This window comes from Mesoplodon mirus (genome assembly GCF_964341445.2).
Source record: "Mesoplodon mirus genome assembly, chromosome: 19".
Taxonomy (NCBI): Eukaryota; Metazoa; Chordata; class Mammalia; order Artiodactyla; family Ziphiidae; genus Mesoplodon; species Mesoplodon mirus.
The window spans coordinates 38,616,652-38,637,466 of record NC_138995.1 but is presented as its reverse complement, the minus strand read 5'-3'; the positions used below and the strand labels follow the sequence as shown (position 1 = coordinate 38,637,466).

General features: G+C 48.3%; 1 protein-coding gene and 1 pseudogene across 19 annotated transcripts in view; one reads left to right on the top strand and one right to left on the bottom strand.

The window, feature by feature from the left end:
* Positions 1–19,259, top strand: part of LOC309794499 (zinc finger protein 541-like) — a 30,306-nt pseudogene extending 11,047 nt beyond the window's left edge. Inside the window, exons 4-15 of the transcript in view lie at positions 396–454; positions 666–824; positions 982–1,149; positions 2,043–2,368; positions 7,929–7,992; positions 8,587–8,729; positions 9,135–9,238; positions 10,478–10,553; positions 11,112–11,200; positions 14,717–14,857; positions 15,041–15,222; positions 15,340–19,259. The product of the transcript in view is annotated as a zinc finger protein 541-like (transcript). The remainder of the gene's footprint in view (positions 1–395; positions 455–665; positions 825–981; positions 1,150–2,042; positions 2,369–7,928; positions 7,993–8,586; positions 8,730–9,134; positions 9,239–10,477; positions 10,554–11,111; positions 11,201–14,716; positions 14,858–15,040; positions 15,223–15,339) is intronic.
* LOC309794493 (BRD4-interacting chromatin-remodeling complex-associated protein-like) overlaps positions 1–20,815 on the bottom strand; it is an 84,998-nt gene that overhangs the window by 8,982 nt on the left and 55,201 nt on the right. For 9 of the 18 annotated variants that reach the window (XR_014292054.1, XR_014292055.1, XR_014292056.1 and 6 more), the window contains one exon: positions 5,410–11,338. The exons of 1 other annotated variant lie outside the window; for it this stretch is intronic. Coding sequence is in view for 4 of the 17 variants with exons in the window: in XM_082606047.1 (XP_082462173.1) it covers positions 11,240–11,338; positions 19,272–19,340 (168 nt within the window). In the remaining 13 variants the exon portion in view is untranslated. 8 more of the 18 variants (XM_082606047.1, XM_082606046.1, XM_082606045.1 and 5 more) reach the window with 5 other exon arrangements.

Genomic DNA, 20,815 nt, shown 5'->3' with positions numbered 1-20,815 from the left:
TTTAATGGCCATTTGTATATCCTCTTTGGGTAAGTGTCTACTCAGACTCTTTGCCCATTTTTAAATTGGGTTGTGATTTTATTTTTGAGCTGTGAGAGTTCATTATGTATCACTGATACAGAAATATACATAGTCCCTTATCAGATACATGATTTGCAACTTCTTTCTCTTATTCTGTCTTTTCACTTCTTGATGATGTCCTTTGAAGCACAGAAGTTGTAAGTTTTGATGAAGTCCAATACGTCTGTCTTTTGTTTGGTTTTGGAGTCATCCAAGAAACCACTGCTTACTCCAGGGTCACCAAGAATTATACCTGTGTTTTCTTCCAAGTCTTACAGTTTTCACTCTTGCATCTCATTTCTGATATGTTGGCTCAGATGTATTTTCGTCTTCAGGGTGGAAATATCTACCGGCTCCCCAACCCGATGAAGGAGGAGAACATGGCGGGTGGCTGGTAAGTTCAGAAGCCCCTCGGGAGAACTCTGGTGGCTTTGATGTGCTGGGCCTGGGTGAGCGAGCTCTGGATGCTTCACTCCTGAAGGGGTAAGCACCAGGCCACGGAGAATCGGGGGCATCATGTCCATTTCTTTAGGGTTCGTCCAAAGCTGTCTGTCAGAGGATCAGTGTTTGGGGACGGAGTCCCATTCTCCCTTTCTTCCCCACAGGAACCAGCACAGTGGTGGTCCCACAGACTGGGCAGAGCCAAGGAGCACTTACGTCTGCAAGAATTGCAGCCAGATGTTTTATACAGAGAGAGGGCTGAGCAAGCCACGTGTTTTCACAGCGACCAGTGGCCGTCACCTCGAGGGAAGCAGGAGCCCCAGGTGAAGGGGCTTGAAGCTGCCATTCATCTCAGGATGGAGCCGTCCTCCTGCAGGGAGCCTGGCTGGGGGCCGGGAGTCAGGGCTGTGCTGCTCTGGAGGGGCCCCTTGCTCCCTACGTACTGTGTCTCTTAAAGGGCTGGCTCTTCTCTGTGTGTAGGTGTGTGGCATGGAGTTTTGCAAGCCACCAAGACAGGTGCTGAGGCCAGAGGGGGACAGGCAGAGTTCCCCGGGAGGCAGGAAGTCCTTGGACAACATGACCGCAGCCCCTTTGGTGGTCCCAGTGTCGGTGCCAGTGGCTCCAGCAAACCATCCCCCGGGGAGCAAGGTGGGTGCACTTCCTTCCGGCTGCTTTCCAGCTGCCAGTGGGAGCTGTGAGAAAAGCCCCCAAATCCTGACTCCAGAAGAGCTTGATTTGCGTGTTCCTTCATCCCTTCAACCTCCAGTGAACTTCCTTTGTGCCTGGCCCTGTGCTGGGCAGGGCTGGGGACACCGCAGCGACCACAACAGGCCTGCCCCCGTCTCCTGGGGCTCCCAGCCCAGCGGAGTAGATAGACCCATCCCCGGACACTGACGACCCAGAACGGGCCGGGCTGGGAGAGGGAGCTGTAGGAGCCCCGAGGGCACCAGAGACCCTGCCTGAGGAAGGGGGTGTTGCAGCTGAGAGCTGGAGGATGAGGAGGGGTAAGATGGGCAGAGAGGAGGGGAGATTGCGTGGAGGTAAGAGCGAGTGTAGCAAGGTCAAGCCGTCGTCTCTTCAGCCTGTGCTGGAAGACCCCACCTGGAGAAGTCCATGCTGGACTCGGGTACGGGGTGCATGGAGCCCACTGTTTGTCTCGCAGGAGCTGCTGTCGTTTTGAGGGCAACAGGTTTTCCTTTTGTCATGCTGTTGCATCCGTCTGGCCCCCACACTTTAAGTGCCAGTCACTTTAACAACGGACATGAGTTTCCAAAATGGTCTGAGTGAGGGCCTCTCCTTGGGGGGGGGTGGTTGCCTGAGAAGGCCCCAGCGTCAAATGTCGCCCGGCTTAGGGTCTGGAGTCTGGCTCAGGCGTGGTGGCCCTGCCCGGCTTCCTGCGCTGAGGACTCTGGGCATGGCCATGCTGGGTGTGCATTTGGCTGGTCAGTACCCTTTCCCACTCTCAGGCCATCTTGAGGTCTGAGCTTTGGGGCCGGTGGCCTCAGGTGACCCCCGTGGTTCTGAAGTCTCTTCTTCTCCAGGGACAGGAGAAGGACGGGGAAGAGAGAGACTGCAAGGAGAGCAGCCAACACAAGAAGCGGATGAAGCTCCTCCGGCCCAAGGCACTGCTCATCCCTCCTCCGCCCTCCATGTCTGGGGAGCCGGGCCCGGGAGGATGCCGCCAGAGCTGCCTGCGCTTGCCCGTGTTCCTGATGGACCACCTCCTGAAGGGACTGTCCCAGTGACGTCCCTACACACCGCCCCCGATGCTCAGCCCCATCCGGGAGGGCTCTGGGCTGTATTTCAACACTCTCTGTTCCACATTCTGCCCGGGCCCGTCCCGACAGGCTCATCAGCGCCATGCTTGGTGAGTGAGCTTGATCACCCCATGATGGGCCTGCGGGGGGCCAGACCCCCGCCCCCTGTAGAATTTGGTCCATCCATTCTCTCTGGCCTACGCCTGGGTCTGCTCTGGGGGTCCCGTTGCTGTTCAGAACTATCCCAGGACCATCTGGGACCAGCAGCCTTCTAGGTGCTTATAACTTTGTAGCCAGAAAGAAAATAGACGCCATTTAGCCTAACCACCCTTCTGCCTGCCCTTTCGAGTAATTGTTTAAACAGCTTTATTGAGGTATAATTCACATGCCATATGAATCACCCATTTAAAGTGTACAGTGATTTTTTAGTGTATTCTTAGGATTGGACACCCATCCCACAATCTAATTCTAGAGCATTTTCATCACCCCAGAAGATTATATCCACGAGCGGTGACACACAGGCCCTGTAGCCCCCAACTCCTCAGCCCTGGGCAACCACCAGTCTACCAACCTACTTTTTCTACGGGTCTCCCTATTCTGGACATTTCATGTAATTGGAATCATAAAATACGTGACATTCTGTGTCTAGTTTGTTCACTTAGAATAATGTTGTCAAGGTTCATGTTGTAGTATGCATCAGTGCTTCATTTCTTTCTATGGATGAATGATATTGAATTCTCTGGATAGACAACATTTTATTTATCCATTCATCAGTTGACGAGCATTTGGGTTGTTTGTGTCCTTTGGCTATTGCAAACAGTGCTGTTAAGAACATTTATGTGTAAGTTTTTGTTGGACATAAGTCCTCATTTCTCTTGGGTATATAACTCAGAGTGGAATTGCTGGGTCAAAGGGTAACTATGTCTAACCATTTAAGGAACTGCCAGACTGCTTTGCAAAATGGCCGGGTCATATTAAATTTCCACCAGCATTGTATGAAAGTTCTAGTTTCTCCACATCCTTGCTCACACTTCTTAGCTGTCTTTTTTATTACACCCATCCTAGTGGGTGTAAAGTGGTAGCTCATTGTGAGGTGTTTGTTTGTTTGTTTGTTTTGTGGTACGTGGGCCTCTCACTGTTTGTGGCCTCACCCGTTGTGGAGCACAGGCTCCGGATACTCAGGCTCAGCAGCCATGGCTCACGGGCCCAGCCGCTCCGCGGCATGTGGGATCTTCCCAGACCGGGGCACGAACCCATGTCCCCTGCATCGCCAGGCAGACTCTCAACCACTGCGCCACCAGGGAAGCCCTGTCTTGCTACCTTTGTGGAAAGTCAGTTGACCATAAATGATTTGAGATGTTTCTTCTTTTTTAATACAGATATTTTACACCTATAGATTTCCTTCTGAACATTGCTTTAGCTACATTTTGTAAGTTTTAGTATGTTGTGTTTTTATATTCATTCACCTAAAGTATTTTCTAATTTATCATTCCACTTCTTATTTAATACACTGACTATTAAAGAGTGTGTTGCTTAATTTTCACATATTTGTGAATTTTCCAAATTGCTGCCTTTTATTGATTTGTACTCTAATTCTCTTTTGGTCAGAGTACATACTTTGTTTCTTTTTCAATTTAATTTATTTAATTTATTTATTTTTTTTTTGGCTGTGCTGTGTGGTTTGCAGGATCTTAGTTCCCCCACCAGGGGTCGAACCCATGCCCCCTGCAGCGGAAGCGTGGAGTCCTAATGACTGGACCGCCAGGGAATTCCCTTAAATTTATTTTAAAATTTAAAATTTATTGAGGCATGTTATATGGGCTAGAATCCAGTCTGTCTTGAACAATGTTCCAGGTGAATTTGAGAAGAATGTATTCTACTGATGTTTGGTGGAATGCTGTATTTTGTCTGTTTTGTCTAGTTAGTTTCAATTTCCTTGTTGATCTTCTGCCTAGTTGCCCTATCCACTGTTGAAAGTATTGAAATCTCCAACTATTATTTTGTAATGGTTTATTTCATCCTTCAGTTCTGTCGTTTGTTGCTTGGTGTATTTTGGGGGTCTGTTTTTAGGTGTGTATATGTTTGTAATTGTCACATCCTCCTCACGGCTTGACCTTTTATCATTAGGATGTGATTGTGACATCATTTGTCATTATTACAATAATTTTATCATTATCTCTAGTAATATTTTTGGTTTTAAAGTCTAATGTGCCTGACATTCATATAGCCATTCCATTCTCTTTTTTGGTTGTTGTTTCCTTGGTCTATATTTTTCTCTTCTTTTACTTTCAGCCTATTTGTGTCTTTGAAAATAAAGCATGTTACCTCTAGACACCATTAGGTGGATCATGTGTTTTTTATCCAGTCTTACAAACTCTGCCTTTTGATTGGTTTGTTTAATCCCTTCTTGTTTAATGTTATATTGATATGGTTGGATTTACATCTGCCATTTTGCTTTTTATTTTCTATACGTTACATGTCTTTTTCTCCCTCTGTTCCTCCTTTCCTGCTTTCTTTTGTATTAAGTGAGTATTTTCTAGTGTGACATTTTAATTCCATTAATTTTTCACTGTGTCTTAGTCATTTCTTAGTGGTTGCTCTAGGACTTAAAATATATGTCTTATCAGAATCTGTTAGGATGTGTAATAACTCATTAACAGTGAAATATAGAAACACTGCTCCTATCTAGCTCTCTTCCTTCTAACTCTTTTGCTATTACATGTGAGAGACCCAGTAATACCTTACTGGTCATGTTTATTGCTTTATATATTATTATTTTGTGTAAAAACACTGAGCGGATAAAGGAAAGCAAGCATGATTTATAGAGGTTGTTATATTAACCTTCTTATTGACCATTTCTGATCTCTTCATTTATTCTTGTGGATTTGAGCTACTGTCTGAGGTGATATTCCTTTACTCCAATGCAGCTGTGCTCCTTGTGCAGTTACTGTCACATATATTATATTTCTATATGTTAGAGGCCCACAATACATATTGTTTTATGCAGTTATTTTTAAGGCCATTAAAAAAAGAAAAGAAATATGTAATCATAGTGATTTTTATAGTTACCCATATTTACTAGCGCTTCGCTTTTTTTTTTGGTTTGGATTCAAGTTACCATCTGATGTCATTTGCTTTCAATCTGAAGGACTTTCTTTACTATTTATTTTTATTAGGGATATATAATTCACATACCATACAATTCATCCCTTTAAAGTATAGAATTCAATGGTTTTTAGTATATTCACAGAGCTGTGCAACCATCACTACCATCCGTTTTCAGAAATTTTCATCATCCCCAAAAGAAGCCCTGTACTTATTAGCAGTCCCTCCTTTCCATCCTCCCCGTCCCCAGCCATGGGTAACGACTAATCTACTTTGTCTCTATCGATGTGGCTATTCTGCATATTTCATATGAGTGGAATCATACAGTATGTGGTCCTTTATGAATGCCTTCTTTTAGTTAGCATGATGTTTTTAGGTTTCATCCAAGTTGCAGTATGTATCAGTACTTTGTTCCTTTTTGCGGGCTGAATAATATTTCACCTTTAATATTTCTTGTAAGACAGGTCTGCCAGCAACAGGTAGCCTCAGTTTTTATTTATCTGGGAGTGTCTTTATTTTACCTTCATTTTTGCAAGATAATTTGCTGAATATAAGATACTTGGTTAACACTTTTTTACTTTCAGTAATTTGAATATATTATCCCATTGCCTTGTAACCTACATCGTTTCTCTTAAAAAGTTAGCTGTTAATTTTACTGTAGTGCCCTTGTATGTAACAAATTGTTTTTCCCTTTTTGCTTTCAAGATCTTATCTTTATTTTTGCTTTCCACATTTTGCCTATGTTATGTCTGGATGTAGAGCTCTTTGTGTTGAATCTTTCTTGGAGTTTGTAGAGTTTGCTGGATATACATATTGTTTTTCATCAACGTTGGGAAATTTTCAGCCATTAATACTTTAAATATTCTGTCCCTTTCTCCCCTCTTTCTGGTACTCCCACTACATATATATTGTTGCATTTAATGACATCTCACATTTCTCTGAGGCTCTCTTCACTTTCCTATATTTTTTTCTCTCTGTTCTTCAGATTTCATAGTCTCCATTGTTCTATCTTCAGGTTTGCTGATCATTTCATCTGCCAGCTCAGATCTACTGTTGAGCCTTATTTTGGTTATTGTACTTTTTTAACCCCTGAACTATTTCCATTTGGTTCTTCTGTTTTTTGGCTGCATCGCACAGCATGCAGGATCTTACTTCCTCTACTAGGGATCACAGCCATGCCCCCTGCAGTGGAAGCGTGGAGTCTTAACCACTGGACCGCCAGGGAAGTCCACATTTGTATCTTTTTAAAAAATAATTTCCATCTCTTGATGGCATTTTCTCTTTGATGAGAAATTTTTATTTTATCTTACTTTAATTCTTTAAGCATGGGAGCCAGGGGAAGAAGAAGCCCCCATCTCCTTGGCTGCACCTACCTGGGTAGAGCTTCCTTTACAAAGAGCTGGGGGCTAGGTGGGTAAGGGAGTGGGCCATGGCTCCAGTGCCACAGACTCTCACTGTTCTTCCCGAGATTTAGTAGATTTTCTTGAATGAGTATTTCTTAAAATGCTGTATGCCTTTAGGACAACTTGCAGACTTTAGCTTACTGTTCTTTTTTTTTTAATGATTTTTGTCAGTAAATCTGTTGTTTTGCCGAGTTCCTTACTCTACTTTTTCAGAAGTCTTATCCCACTTCCATGCAATCTTTTTATTTTATTGTGATGTGAACAGTTAATCTGTGATCTGCCCTTTTAACAAATATTTAAGTGTGCAATACAGTATTGTTGACTATAGGTACAATGTTATACAGCAGATTTCTAGAGCTTGATTAATTGAAACTTTATGCCCATTGATTAGTAACCTCCCATTTCCCACTGCCCCAACCCCTGGTAACCCCTATTCCACTCTTTGATTCTATCAATATGAATTCAACTACTTTAGATACGTTATATAAGTGGAGTCATGCAGTATTTCTCTTTCTGTGACTGGCTTATGTCACTTAGTATAATGTCCTCAATGGTCATCCATGTTGCATATTGCAGAATTTCTTTTTAAGGCTAAATGGTATTTCATTGTATGTTTATGTCACATTACCTTTATGTGCTCATCTGTCAGTGGACATTTAGGTTGTTTCCACATCTTGGCTATTATGAATGGTGCTGGAGTGAACATGGGAGTTCAGATATCTTTTTGAGGTCTTGACTGCAGTTCTTTTGGATGAATACCCAGAAGTGGGTTTGCTGCATGATATGGTAGTCCTACTTTTAATTTTTGAGGAAACTCCATACCATGCAATCTTTTTTTTCCAATTTTCACTTTTATATTGGATTAGAGTTGATTTACAATGTGTTAGTTTCAGGTATACAGCAAAGTGATTTTGTTATACATAATCACATATCTATTGTTTTTTAGATTCTTTTTCCATATAGGTTATTACAGAGTATTGAGTATAGTTCCCTGTGCTATACAGTAGGTCCTTTTTGATTATCTATTTTATATACAGTAGTGTGTGTATACCATGCAATCTTGAAGAGCCTGCTTTTAGCTGCTCTGGAAAGGCAGGCAAAAAGGGCCTCATGGGTCAGTTGTAGCCAGTCTCCTTGAGCCTCTTCTTTGGGCGTTTTCCAGATCACATGGACGGCTCTTTTGGCATCAGTGTGGTGAAGGACAACAGCAAGATCAGCACTGAACCGTGAGTTGGAACAGACTTAGAACCTGAGGGTCCTTGCAATGTGGGGATGCTTTTACCCTCCTTGCATTCCAGTGTCGGTTTTTCCCAAGGGAGCCTTCATCACGGGAAAGTCAGGTCTAGACCCAGAACCTCTCTAGGAGAGAAGTGGTGGATTTCTCCAGGTGTTTCCCCAATATTCCTTCTGTCCAGACATACCATAGTTGGATGTCTGCAGACAGAATGCCCAGCACCCTGGGGTTCTAGATAGAATTGGTGATGGCGCAGTGAGATACTGTTTTGTAGCTTGGATGTTACCTTGGATACAGCAGAATGCCAGGTATCAGCACATACCTCCCGTGTCCTAGACCCCAAACGCCTGAAGCCAGAAATCTGGCGATAAAGCAAATTGGAGGAAGGAAGGAAGTATCCCTCAAGAGGTCTCTGGAATACCAGAGCGTGTCTACTGGGCTGATGAGCACTCCCTGTGTCTGAGAGATGGCCAAAAGGTGGGTTCCACAGCCCTGGTGAGCAGGGCTCACCGCACATCTCTCTTGTATTTCCCATCTTGGTCACACACATATGCCTTTTATGTCCGTGTGTGTGGCCTCATTTCAGACACATCAACATAGGGAGCCAGTTTCAGGCTGAGATCCCAGAGCTCCAGGACAGATCACTGGCTGGAAGTGACGAGCATGTAGCTACTCTGGTCTGGAAGCCATGGGGAGATGTGATGACCAACCCGAAGACGCAGGATAGAGGTGACTGAGACTTTGGGGCCAGGTTCCTGAGAGCCCTCCTCCATGTCCAAGGGGTTTCTCCTCCCAGTTCTCACCTTGACCAAGAAGCAGTGATCCCCAGGCGGGGGTGGGGTGGGCAGAGCTGGCCTTCAGCGCAGGACTGCTTTGCTGTGCTGCAGTCCCTTGCCCCACCTCTCCTCTCACCCAGTAGCTGGCCAGGCCATCCAGAGCAGGTGCCAGGAGCAGGGTTTCTGCCCATCCTCCTTGTCCCTCCCTTCCCTCAGCCTGCTTGTAACAGAGAGGTGAGGGAGATGGTGACAGGAGCCCCCCACCCCATCTGTGCTGTTGGGGAGGTTTCCTCTCTGGCACTTGCTGACCCTCTGTGTCTCCTCTCCTTCTCGCTGCCGGGCTGCCTGCTGGAAACAGTGACCGAACTCTGCAACCTGGCCTGCTCCAACGTGATGCCGGGCGGGGGCACCAACCTGGAGCTCGCTCTGCACTGCCTGCATGAAGCCCAGGGCAACATCCAGGTGCGGTGCAGGCGAGGGGGGTGCTCAGAGGAGCTGTGGGAAGCTCCCTGCTCTCTTAGGGCCAGGGGCTCTAGGCGCAAGACACGTGCCTTCTACCTGGGGCTTTGCAGCTCACGAGAACCAAAGGCTGGCCACCCACCCTTCTCCCTGGTCGCTTTGGGACTGGTGGTGTCCTTTTGAACGTAGGGGAAATGCACACATACGGGCTCAATCAGTTATTTCTCTGGGGTGACAGCAGAGCACCAGGGTTCCTCCAGCGTTACCTCATCTCAGCGCAGCACTGGGGAGGCGGTGCCTAGCAGAACCAACTCAGGGCCTGCATTAATCTGGTTTATTTACTGAACATTGACTTTTGGATTAAAAATGGTGTATGCAAACCTCTGATGCAACAGAAATGCCTCTGCCTCCTCCAAGGACCCTCCTCACAATCCTGAAGTTTAGACAATGAAGAAGTCCAACTGTGTGTAGTGGGAGAGGAAGTCACGTCACCCAAGTTGGAGACCCAAGAGTCAGGGCTACATGGTGCTTTTTCTCAAGCTGAGAGGCAGTGGCTGGCACGTGGTGGGTGCTCAGCAGGGTAATCAGCACACGTTTACTGGGTCCTCCTGATACCTGGTGATGTCATGGTATCAGGCTGGGGCCAGCTCAGGGGCCCATTCTTGGTTTAATGCTCTGCTGCCACCATCTTGAAATTCTTAATAGTTTCTGAGCACAGGGCCCCGTGTTTCCATTTTGCGCGGGGTCCTGCAAACTGCATAGCGAGTCCTGACCGGGGTTACGCTGTTGAGCAAGACAAATGCCCCCTCTTTGCAGGGCTTACATTTTAGGAGAGTGAGCACATGAAATACATTTTTTTAAAGTGATAGATAATGATGAGTGCTATGAGGACCATAACATGGGTTAGGGCGGGGGCAGTGCCGCTCCAAATGCTGCTCCCTGAAGAAATAAGGAGCTTGTGCCAGAATAAGTCCACACACTGTTTCGTCATCAAGTAAATCTTGCTATGAAAAAGGTAACGTCAGCTGCACTCAACAGTCCGCTTAGTGCTGTAGGCAATGTGTCCCAAGTGGTTCACAGCTGGTGGCCAGTCCACAGACCGACCACACTTTGAGTCGCCCTGGGGTAGGGGTGGCTTTAGGGAGGGCTGCACATATTTTCTGAATGGATGAAAGAATGAAGGTGGGCCTCTACCTCACCTTCCCTCCCTCAGAGAGTTGCCCACCACTCCTCTCGTTCCAGGTTGCCCTGGAGACCCTGTTACTGAGAGGACCCCAGAAGCCACGGACTCACCCTCTCGCCAACTATCACTACACAGGTAACGAGCGTGGCTGCCCGCGTGGTTTTGGCCTGGCTGAGGCCCCTGCGAGCCAGTCACTTTCCATGGCAAGCTCTGCACGTGCCTCCCGGAGTTCTCTTGGGGCCTACACCTGCCCTCCCAGAAGGGCCCGTCCTCTCTGGGGGACTCAGTGGGTGCTGTTCTCTAGTTGGATCCAACTTTCCCCTTTCCACTGGTTCCCTCGTGGGCTCTTCCTGGCCAGAAGGGGGGTGCCAGGTTGGGGTGGGCTCAGGTTTCCCAGTTGAGCACTCCAGCCTTGGAGTCAGGCAACCAGGGGCCCACGGCTGCCCTTGGCAAGTCTCTTAACCAGAGGAAGCCTCAAGTTGCTGCACCTGTCAAGTGGGGATGGTAATAGCCCCTACCTGCTAAGGTTTTTGTGAGGATTGTGTGAGATAAAGCAAGTAAGGGGCTTAGCAGAAATCTTGGCATATAAGTGGCGCTCAGTGGCCTGAAAAAGGAGGGGAGTCTGCACTTCAGCCGTGGCTGTGGTCCCAGAAGGAGAAACAGCCTTCCTCCTCTTGGCTGTTTCTCCAATAGGTTCGGACATCTGGACCTCCATGGAGAAGAGGCTCTTTAAGAAGGCGTTCTGTGCCTACAAGAAGGACTTCTACTTGATACACAAGATGGTAAGGCGAACATGGCAGGCTGGTGTAGACAAGGCTCCTTCACACGGCCGAGGCGCTAGAACTGCAGGGCCTGTCAGGGGCGATACTCTGCTCATGCTGTGAACAGTTGACAACTACAATGCCATTGCTTGGAACAACCTGAAACGGTACAGAAATGAATCCCATGTTCCAAATAAAGCCCTCCAGACCCCTCCCCACAATCCTACTTCTGATTGATAACCTGACAGGTATTTACTGCCCATACGGATTTTACACACCTATATGCACTTTCTCAAAAAAGGATGACATCATATACTTAATATCCTGCTGATTAATTTGCTTTTTTTTAACTTGATGTACGCAAAATTGCACATAATCGAAGTGTAAGATTTAATGTTTTTGACATAGTTATACACTTGTAAGACCACCACCATGATCAAGATAATGAGAGTATCCTTCACCCCCAAAAGTTCCCTCCTGCCCCTTTGCAACCCTTCCTTCCTGCCACCCGGGTCCCTAGTCAACTCTTGTCTACTTTCTGTCACTCTAAATGAGTTTGCATTTTCTAGAGGTTTATATAAATGGAATAATCATACAGCATGTGATCTGCTTTGTCTGGCTTCTTACACTCAACCTAATGATTTTGAGATTCATCCATGTTGTCATGTGTACCCATAGTTCATCCCTTTACTGTTGAGGAGTATACCACTGTGTGGACGGACCACCGTTCATTTAATCATCCACCTGTTGGTGGTTTCCCGTTACTGATGACTACAGATAAAGCTGCTCTGCACATTTACATACAAGTCTTTGTACGGACATGTACTGGGTTTTTTTTTTTGTTTTTTTTTTTTTGCGGACACGGGGTTGGGATTATAAATACCTAGGAGGGGAATGAGGGTAACTTATAGTAGATGTATGTTTAACTTTTTAAGAAACTGCCAAACTGTTTTCCAAAGTGGCTCTACCACTTCCCATTCCCACCAGCAGGTTATGAAAGGTCCAGTTGCTCCACACCCTCGTCGACACGTGGTATGCTAAGTCTCTTTAATTTTAGCCATTCTAATGAGTGTACAGTAGCATCTGACTCCATTTTCCTAATGACTAATGATGCTGAGCATCTTTGTGTTTTTTTGCTCTATGTGCACCTTCTCTGGTGAGCTGTCTGTTCATATCTTTTGCCTCTGTTTTTATTGGAGTGTCTGTGTTTTTATTGAGCTGTAGGAGTTCTTATTTTGTTCTGAACACCAGTCCTTTATCCAGATGTATGCTTTGGAAATATTTTCTCCCAATATGCCATTTGTCAGTCTTCTAACAGTGTCTTTTGAAGAAAAGTTTTAAATTTTGCTTAAGCATAACTTACTAGTTTCTCTTTTATAGACTGTGCTTTTCGTGTTGTATCTAAGAAATCTTTGCCTAACCCAAAGTCACAAAGATTTCCCCCTATGTTTTCTTCTGGAGGTTTTACAGTTTTAGGTTTTATTTCTAGATTTATGATCCATTGTAAGTTTATTTTTGTATGGGGTGCGAGGTGAGTTCATTTTTGCATATGGATATTTATTCCAATACCTTTTGTTGGAAAGACCATACTTTCTCCACTCAGTTGCTTTTGTACCTTTGTTAAGTATCAGTTGGCCATATATATATGCATCTACTTCTGGACCCTGTATTCTGTTCCATTGATCTGTTTGTCTTTTATTAAGCTACTCCCATACTGTCTTTATTACTGTAGCTTTATTCTAAGTCTTGAAATTAGAAAATGTTAGTCCTTCAACTTTGTTATTCTTTTTCAAAGTTATTTTTTGTATTCTACATCCTTTTTAATTCCCTATGAATTTTAGAAATAACTTGTCAATTTCAAAATAAAAATTCCTGCTAGAAACTTGATTGGTACTGTTTTTGACTCTCTACGTCAACTGGGGAGAGTTGTTACCTTAACAATATTGAGTCTTCTGACTCGTGAACAGGGTATATCTCTCTATTTCAATCTTTAATTTTTCAGCAATGTTTTGAAGTTTTTAGTGTACAGTTGTTGCATACTTTTTGTCAGATTTATTCCTAAGAGCTTGTTTTTTTTGTTTTGTTTTTTTTTTTTGCGGTATGCGGGCCTCTCACCATTGTGGCCTCTCCCGCCGCGGAGCACAGGCTCCGGACGCGCAGGCCCAGCGGCCATGGCTCACGGGCCCCACCGCTCCATGGCACGTGGGATCCCTCCAGGACCATTGCACGAACTCGTGTCCCTTGCATCGGCAGGCGGACTCTCAACCACTGCGCCACCAGGGAAGCCCAGTACTTGTGTTTTTTATGATGTTATAGAGTTCTTTTTTATTTCAGTTTCCAATGGTTTGTTGCTACTATGTATAGGAATAAAATTGATTTTTATATTGATCTTGTGTTCTGAAATGTTGCCAAACTAACTTACTAGTTTTGGTAACTTTTTTGTGGATTCCACTGAATTTTCTACATAGACAGTCATATCATCTGTAAATAAAGACACTTTTCTTTCTTCCTTTCCAACCTGGATGCCTTTACTTTTTTTCTTGCCTTTTTGCACTCTAGAACCACCAGTACAGTATTGAGTAGAAGTGGTGAGAGTGGAAATCCTTGTGTTGTTCATGATATTTGAGGGGAAACCACTCCACCGTTAGCTGTAGGGATTTTGTAGGTATCATTTATCAGGTTGAAGAGAAGTTCCTTCTATTCCTATTGTGCTGAGAGTTTCCATCAGGAATGGACATTGGATTGTATCAAATGCTTTTTCTGCACCTATCAAGATGCTCATATGATTTTTCCTTTTTAAGTTTAATATGACGAATTACATTGATTTTAGATTGTTAAACCAACCTCACGTTTCTGGGATGAGCTCCACTTAGTCATGGTATATTGTCCTTTATATATATATATATATATATATATATATATATATACATATATATATTGTTGGATTCTGTTCGTTAAAGTTTTGTTTAAAAATTTTCATCTATGTTCATGAGGGACATTGGTCTGTAGCCTTCTTTCCTTGTAATATCTTTGTCTGGCTTTGGTATCAGAGAAATGTTGAACTTACGGACTGAGTTGGGAAGTATTCCTTCCTCTTCAGTTTTTTGGAGGGCTCTGCCTAGCTGTCGCATAAGGCTATGAGGTATCCAACACGTAAGGACACTCTGGTTTAATTAGTCCCAGTCGGTAGTCATGTGGCTCCACATGATGTCACAGTGAGCGTCCTCGTGTGTACCTTTGTGTGCGTTTTCCTGGAGAGAAGCCTTCTTGGGCCAGCCTTGTTGCTCAGAGCGTGCAGAGCTTAGATGGTGTTGACTCTGGTGGCTTCTCTCTGAACTCCTTCATCCCCAGGAGGACTTTGTGATTCTCTGTCTCCCGTAGCAGTGGAGCACAGCAAGCCGTAGGGGAGACACGTTTCAGGAGGGCTTTCAAAAAGTGGCAGCTGGCCCCATGGGGAGGGGATTTAGGGCGTCAAGGCCATTCTCACTGCTACTCCTGAGGCACTGTCCTTAGTCGGCTTCTGTCTTCCTCCACTAGGTCCAGACAAAAACAGTAGCCCAGTGTGTCGAGTTCTACTACACGCAGAAGAAAATGATCAAGTTTGACTGCGGCCGAGCCCCAGTGCCGGAAAAGAGGGTCAAGAGAGAGCTGGGTGAAGCAGACAGGACAGAAGCGAAGGTAGAGGGTCTCGGGATAGGGCTTCAGGAGTTCAGCACGGATCTGGATGCCCGGTGCCCATCCAAGCTGGGTGGCGGTGGGGGGGTGCACCCCGCGACGTCTGGACGCTCTGGACACCTGCTTCTCTCTTAGAAGGGCGGCGGGGCGGTCAGCACCCTTTCATCACCTCTGCCCCCTGTGCAGGTCACTCGTAGCCCTCGGAGGAAACCCAGCCACCGCCCAACCCCCGAATTACAGAGGACCACTGAGAGTTCCAGGAGGGAGTCCATCCCCAACTCCAGCCCAAACACCGGCTCGAAGCGGACCCCTGAGCTGCCGGGGAGCAGCAAGGGCCAGGGCTTCTTTCCCTGCCAGAAGTGTGAGAGGTACCGCCCTTTCCCTAGATGCTCCCACACCGCCTGCCCTCAGCCCTCTGGGGTGCCCCCCTCAGGGCTACCCGCCTCCCCCTGCTCTGACCCCTGTGTCCTCTGGTGCCTCCTCAGGGTGTTTGGCAAGATCAAGGGTCGGAATGCCCACATGAAGTGGCACCGGCTTCAGGACCACGTGGATCCCACCGCCAGGGCAAGGGGGCCCGTGGAGCCCTTCCAACTGTAGGAGGAGGAGGGCGAGCTAGGGGCTGGCATCGGCCCTCTGCGTGGGCAGCTAGTTGGGATGGGCACCTCCAGCCCTGTTGCGTCTCCTTTGTTGTTTCTGTACGTTTTCCCTTGTATATAGTATTAAATTTGTTTCTTAAGAAGCTGTCTTCTGGCTTCCCTGCCTGTTGATCCAGCGAAGGCTTTTGAGCCCCTGCTGCTCCCAGAAGCCACAGTGACTGAGTCCCTGCCCTGGAGGACCCTCATACATTAATGCAGCCAGCATTTATCAAGCACCTGCTGTAGCTGTGCCAGACAATGCCCAGTCCACGTGATGGGGACATAGTGATGGAGGGACAGGCCCCTCCCCTCACAGAGCTTACATTTTAGGAGCGGGAAGGTAGGAGTGATAAAGCAGCAAAAAGGTGAGTTTAGATATCTATAGTGCATATGCTTTGGGCCGTAATAACAGAGGAGTCAGCGTAGGTTTAAGCTCTCAGGACACGTGGTGGTGCCAGTGGCTCCACGGTGAAGTCCAGGCCTGCCAGCAGTGGCCAGCGTCTGCAAGTCGGCTGCAGCAGCAGCAGCAAGAATCCCCTCTTGTACGCCGAGCACCCAAACCTTCGGAGGGTGCAGGGCAGAGAGCAGCTCCCTCCCTTCCTTGTTCCCCTTTTTAAAAGTGAGGAAAGCTTGTAGCAGCGCCCAACGGAACGCCCCTCACGTCTCCTCGGCCAGAACTGTAGCCCGTGCTCTTTCTAAACTGATCCGTGGCAGTGGAAAGGGAAGTGGCCACCGTTATCCCGGACCCTCAAGATTTGTCTCCAGGGCAAAAGCGTAAGTTGTGTTCCCCCCTGGTTCTCCCCAGTTCCAGGACTGGGGAGAACTGTTCCCTCAAATTTGTTGTCACCCGATCCAAACTGGAATCCCATTTGCCAGGAAAAGAAGAGGAAGCAGAAACAGCCACTGGGGAGTCAGACCTTGTGTCCACCACAAAGCGACATGAGGAAAGTACAGCAGGGGGCCAAGTCCGAGGGAGTGACAGGGAGTGGCAGACGCTGGCAGGTGGATGGCGCGGGGGTGGGAAGCCACACTGAGGAGGCTGCTGAGGCTGAGACCCACTTCCAGGCCACGGTGCGGCAAAGCACAGACTCTGCCACGGGAACCAGGGGAGGCTGTGCAAAGCTCTAGCTGCTGTGAGGGTGCCGTGGGCGGCAAGACGGGAATCCTGGAGAGTAGCTGGAAGGCTCTCAGCGGAGATGGTGGCCTGGGCTGGAGTAGCAGTGAAGAGGCCAGAAGCGCAAGGATTAGGGATCATGGTAGAAGTAGATTCAGACATGCTGACAGGTCACACATCACAGGGAGAGCTGGTAAGGAAAAGGACAGATCGAGGTTGGCAGGGCAGGTTGGGGTTTGAGCAACTGAGTAGATGCTGTTAACTGAGATGAGGAAGAGGGACACCTCAGAGGATTGATGGCTTAAAGGCGTGACTGTGTCTGTAACTGTGTGCTGCCTTCGGAGGGACTGGCTAGGGGAGCAGGGCAAACGCTGGTGTCAGGAGGCTTCACAGAAGGGCCAGGTTGCAGCTCAGTCCATCTGAAAAGACGGGGAGGGAGGAGGAGCAGAGGAGGAAGTTGAGTTGGAAGCGGTGCGGGCACTGTGGTTGGGGAAAGGACTCTGGCATCAGATGAACCAGAATCTACAGCCTGGCTCTTCTTCCTTCTTTGCCACCTTGGGCAAGTCATTTGCCCTGTTTGAGTCTCAGTTTTCTCATTCTGTAACTGGGATGGAAAATGCCTACCCACATATATCTGGTTGGTTTGTTTTTAATGCCCTTTAACTTTTTCTTGTTGTTGTTGTTTTGCTGTGTTGGGTCTTCGTTTCTGTGCGATTGCTTTCTTTAGTTGCGGCGAGCGGGGGCCACTCTTCATCGCGGTGCGCGGACCTCTCACCGTCACGGCCTCTCGTTGCGGAGCACAAGCTCCAGACGCCCAGGCTCAGTAGTTGTGGCTCACGGGCCTAGTTGCTCTGCGACATGTGGGATCTTCCCAGACCAGGGCCCTGCATCGGCAGGCAGACTCCCAACCACTGCACCACCAAGGAAGTCCCGAACCTGATGTTTCTTAAATGCTTTCCGGGATGGCAATCCAGGACACGAGTGTGTAATCTATACATGCATTTTAGAGCAAATATTCCACAAGTAATAATTATGCCAAGGGCATGGAAAACCCACTGATACTTGACCAGGCGATGGATCAAAACCTGTAGTTCGGGGGCTTCCCTGGTGGCACAGTGGTTAAGAATTGCCTGCCAATGCAGGGGACACGGGTTCGAGCCCTGGTCCGGGAAGATCCCACATGCCGCGGAGCAACTAAGCCCATGCGCCACTAGTGAGCCTGCGCTCTAGCGCCCGCAAGCCACAACTACTGAAGCCCGCACGCCTAGAGCCCATGCTCTGCAACAAGAGAAGCCACTGCAACCAGAAGCCCGCGCACTGCAACGAAGAGTAGCCCCCACTCGCCGCAACTAGAGAAAGCCCACGCACAGCAATGAAGACCCAGCGCAGCCAAAAATAAATAAATAAAATAAATAAAATTTAAAAAAAAATAACACCACCTGTAGTTTGAAGGATTCTGAGTTAATCCTAGTGGAGGGCTCAGAGCAGTACGTGGCTCTTGGCTGGCACGCGAGAAACATCATCTATCGTTGTTACCGTCATTATTACTGTCCATGTTGTCGTTAATAACAGCTCAGTGAGGTGGGCACTGCTCCCTCCTTGCCTCCCAGACCGGGGAAAGGGGTCACCCTGCTGCTGAGTGGAGGGCAGTGCCTGGCAGGATGGGGCTCCGGCTCAGCCCCCAACCAAGGACCAGGCAGTTCTGAGTTCCTAACCGCTAAATGGCCATAACCAAACCCGCCTCCTAGGACAGTCGTGACGTTCACTGACGTCACGTACAGGAGGTGCTGAGAACCTGACCAGGGACGTTGTGGGCATTAAGAGGACGGCACGGGTAAGAATAATACACATTGTTACTCTTCCGTAAATGTAATAACATGAACATAATGTGTATTTGTTGGGTTCTGGATTTAGTCATTTATATTATGCCAGATAAATTATTTGGAATGTTACTGTGGTTGTTGTGAGGACTAAATGAAAATTACTGTAAAGGGCCTGGCATATGATAGGTATTTGGTAACTGATAGTTATGTTAATGAAGACGGAGGAGGGGGGAGTGGGAGGGAGAGAGAAGAGGGGGGAGGAGGAAAAAGGAGGGGGAGGGATGGGGAGCAAAGCGGGGAGGGGAGAGGCCACAGAAGAGGAAGAAGAGGGAGGGACGACTGGCACTGAGTAATGGGCCCGGCACACAGTAGGTGCTCAATAAAAGTCCACTGTGTTCCCCGCTCTGGGCTTTGCTCATCACCCCTGCCTTCATCTTCCAGGTGGACACTGAGGTCCACAACAGTCGATCCCCTTCCCCCAGGTCACACACCCCACCCATGGCTGGGCCGGGACAGGACCCCCCAGCGCCCCCGCCCTGCCCACTGTGAACTCCAGAGCCAGCCTCTGCCTCTGTTCCAGCTCTGTAGCAGCTGCCCTCCAAGGCCAGGGACTCAGGACCACACCTCCTTCTCTGAGGGGCCGGAGGGCACAGCTGGGGGTCCAGCAGCTCCGGCCTCACCTCCACCCCACACTGCTCCTCAGTGACTGCCCCCTGCCCCCCTCCCGGCAAAGTGCCTCAGGGGACGAGTGCGACCCCTTCTCCCCTCCCCCACTGGCTGCCACCACAGGCGACTTGGGTGATGCCTGGAGCCCACGGCCTTCCCCGAGCCCCCGGGCCACTTACCCCAGGACCTTCATAGAAGGCACTTCGACGGGCCTCCCCGGGATTATCCAGGAGCTCATCACTGTCAAGCTGCACCAAGACCCGCCCCCACCCAAGGTCAAAGGTCAGCTGGGCAGTGGGCCGGCCCACCTCTAGAACAAAAACCAATTGAGGGTTACATGGGACAAAAAGACAAAGACGAGGTGGGGGGGTTGCGGGGGGAGATTCGAGGGGTACAGGAAACTCCGCCTCCAGAAAAGTCGCCCCAAAGAAAGGGGCTTGGCTGCAAGATTAAAATGCGAGGCAACCCCAGCACTGAGTCCGAGCCTCTCCTGACATGCCTGCCTTGAACTCTAGAATCCTGCCTCCGTGGCTTTGCTCAAGCGTCTTTGGTAACACATCTGGCAGGGCCTGTCACATTTGTCACCTCCTCCCGACAACTGTCCGTCCCTTCCTACTAAGTCACTCCTTCCACTGCCCAGCCCAAGCACCCGGCACGCCCTGCCACCCGGGCGCCTAACGTGCGTGCTGTTCCCGTGTCTGGGAGCACAGGGACCTGTCTCGTTCCTGCAGACATAGGCAATGTCTACAACAGGCCCTAAGCGCCCAATGAATGGCTGTCCACAGCCAAGCCTCCCCAGTTTCTCTGTCCAGCTGATCTTTTTCCAGAACCCCAGACTGCTATATCCAATAGCCGCCCTTGGACTTCTGGCATCCACCTCGAACTCCCAGTCTCAGAGAACGGTACCACCACCCACTCAGCTGCTCAGGTCAAGTCCAGGAGGCATTCTGGATGCTCTTTCTTCCTCACTGTCTAAGCCACCAGCAAGTCTAGTGATCCTGCCTCCCAGACAGATCCCAGAGCCAGCGTCTGGTACCTCCTCCCGTGCCTGCCCTGGGGCCCAGGCCACCAACTTCTGCTCCGCACTCGCCTCCGCTCCACAGATTATTTGATACATCCCCTCTCAAGGAGCTGAGCTCCGTCCCCTCCCTGTGAGTGTGGGCGGGCTTAGTGACTCGCTTCTAGCAAATGCAGTATGACGGAAGTGACAGTGTGCGACTTTGGAGACTAGGTCATAAAAGGCACTGAGCTTCCTCCTGGCTCTCTCCCTTGGGTCACTTGCTCTGGGGGAACCAGCTGCCATGCTGTGAGGACACTCAAGCAATCCTAGGGGGAGGCCCACATGGTGAGGAGCTGAGGCCTCCAGCCAACTGCCACGGCAGTGAGTCACTGTGGAGGCACATCCTCCAGCCCCAGACAAGCCCTCAGATGACAGTGGCTCCAGGCAACATCCTGACTGCTACTCAGGGGAGACACTGAGCTAGACACCCAGCTAAGCACTCCCCAGTTCCTGACCCTCAGAAACTGAGAGCTCTAACAAATGTTGTTTTAAGTCACTAAGTGATGGGATAACTTGTTATGCAGCTGTGGGTGACTGATACAGCTCCTCATGGCTCAACAGACATCCACTCTCCCCCACTTTGTTCCATTCCCTGGAGGGCAAACGGAATGTGGCATTCTCCTGCTTAATAACCCGTCAGAACTGCCTGTCACGTTCAGAATA